This window comes from Volvox carteri (assembly GCF_000143455.1).
Source record: "Volvox carteri f. nagariensis unplaced genomic scaffold VOLCAscaffold_1, whole genome shotgun sequence".
NCBI lineage: Eukaryota > Viridiplantae > Chlorophyta > Chlorophyceae > Chlamydomonadales > Volvocaceae > Volvox > Volvox carteri.
The window spans coordinates 2,590,486-2,592,585 of NW_003307545.1; the positions used below are offsets into that span (position 1 = coordinate 2,590,486).

A 2,100-nucleotide genomic window follows, 5' to 3' on the forward strand; every position below is an offset into this window, starting at 1 on the left:
TACGACTATTGCGATAATGGGGGTTAAGACGAACCGCGGACGAGTGGGGGGTGGGGGGGAGTGTAGAGTAGAGTGTAGGGGGGCCCCCAGGGCAGGCCATGACTCAGGACGAGAAAGACAGAGAAAAGGAGGGAGAGAGAGAGAGAGAGAGGGAGGGAGGGAGGGAGGGAGAGGGAGAAGCTCCGTGGCCCCACAGCATGAACTGGATTTCCCATTGAGCCCTCACGCATGCGCACGCACGTAGTACCCCTCCCGCTCACACCCGCAACCGGTCGCGTCCGTCCGTCCGTCCGTCCAACCCCCCCAAACCCCCAACCCCCTTCCAGATTGTTCCGCGGCTCCGGTCCGAGGTCAACTACTGGCGGGATCTGGTTCCGCTGGTGGCGGCGCTCCGAAACCCGCATCTCAAGGAGCGACACTGGGTCAAGGTGAGGGAGGGGGGAAGGGGGAACTGGGGGTGTGGCGGGGGGTACTGTCGAGCAGGCGAGCGGGAAGAGAGGGAGGAATGGCCAAGGAGGTTTGGAAGGTGCGGGGAAACGCCGAAAGAGTTCGGGCAACTGTGATCCCGTGTTTGCACATACACACACATACATACACACACATACGCATTCACACACACCGCACTCTACCCCACCCTGCAGGTGAATGCCGCTGTGGGTCGCTACATTGAGCGCAATGAGGACCTGACACTGCAAGCACTTCTGGATATGAAGGTAGGGGATGGAATTGGGGGAACATGTGTGTATGTGTATGTGTATGTGTATGTGTATGTGTATGTGTGTGTATGTGTCGGTGTCGGTGTATGTGTTTAGCAAAGCGGTGTCGCCATCACCACTTTTTTTGGCTATGTAGCTGTACATGACACGTATTTGGGGATCTCATGTGTTTGTCTCTGAATTTGCCGTGTGGATGCTATTACCCACCTTTTACTCTTCCTTCCAGCACTCGCCCACCCAAACCCCTCCTCCCCCCTCCTCTCCCCCTTCCTTCCTCCCCTCCAGCTTCTCTCTGTCCGCGAGGCCATCTCCACCATTTCGACTGAGGCAACCCAGGAGGCGGCCCTGGAGGCACTGTTGGATAAGGTGAGGGGGCCGTGCGTCTGTACGTCTATCCGGGTATGTGTATGTGTGCGTCTGTATCTGTGCGTCTGTATCTGTGCGTCTGTATCTGTGCGTCTGTATCTGTGCGTCTGTATGTGTAAATATGTGTATGTCTGTATGTACCACTTCTACAATCCACCCCCCCACTCGGGTCACCACCTCAGATCGTCGACAAGTGGCGTCATGTGGAGCTGGCGCTCAGGCCGTACAAGGCCCTCAAAGACACGTACGTGCTGGGGGGAGTGGACGAGGTACTGGCCGTACTGGAGGATAGTACGGCAGTTATGGCGGCAGTGAGCGCCTCCAGATATGTGGCAGGAATTCGGTGAGTGGTTCTTCTATGGGTTTTTAGGGTTTATTAGAGGATTAAACGGTTTTTACGGTTGCACTGGATGGATGTGTTGACGATGGGCCTTATCACTAGAGGTGTTTTGGGGAGTGTGCGTTGCGGCGAAGGGGGGAATTCCTACTTCTTCCCATGTCCCTCCCCCTCCCCCTCCCTACTGACATATCGAGTGTGTCGCAAGGAAGGACAGATATACCTACACCCTTAACCCTACTACCACCACCACAGCCGCCAGCACCCCACTACCACTATTATACCATCACCACCACCCTAATCTTCCCCCCCACTACAAAAGAACTGAATCCCTTTTTTTCCGCGAGTTTAAATGGTCGATAACTGATTGTTCTTAGGGTTTTGAATGTATGATCTCCCCCCCTACACACACACACCTCTCCCTCCCTTCGTCTCTCATTTCCCTTGCCGTCCCTCCCTCCCTCAGCTCGGAGGTTGAGCGCATAGACAAGCAGCTGAAGCTGTTCGGTGACACCTTGGACGAGTGGCTGGACGTGCAACGACAGGTAGCAGTGCGGGCTGGAGGGGGCGCCTGGAGGGGGGGCCCTGGAGGGGGGGACTTGGAGGGGGAAGAGGGGGCCCGCAGGGGGGGGAGGGGGGAGAGGGGAACTGTTGGAAAGGGGGGAGGGAGGAAACGTTATG

The 2,100-nt window shown here is 56.8% G+C and overlaps 1 protein-coding gene across 1 annotated transcript in view; it reads left to right on the top strand.

Moving 5' to 3' along the window:
* Positions 1–2,100, top strand: part of VOLCADRAFT_102747 (dynein heavy chain 3) — a gene marked incomplete at its 5' end in the record, with an annotated part of 70,080 nt that overhangs the window by 11,896 nt on the left and 56,084 nt on the right. Inside the window, 5 exons of the mRNA XM_002945732.1 lie at positions 327–428; positions 642–713; positions 1,002–1,082; positions 1,265–1,425; positions 1,886–1,964. Of these exons, the coding sequence (XP_002945778.1) occupies positions 327–428; positions 642–713; positions 1,002–1,082; positions 1,265–1,425; positions 1,886–1,964 (495 nt within the window). The remainder of the gene's footprint in view (positions 1–326; positions 429–641; positions 714–1,001; positions 1,083–1,264; positions 1,426–1,885; positions 1,965–2,100) is intronic.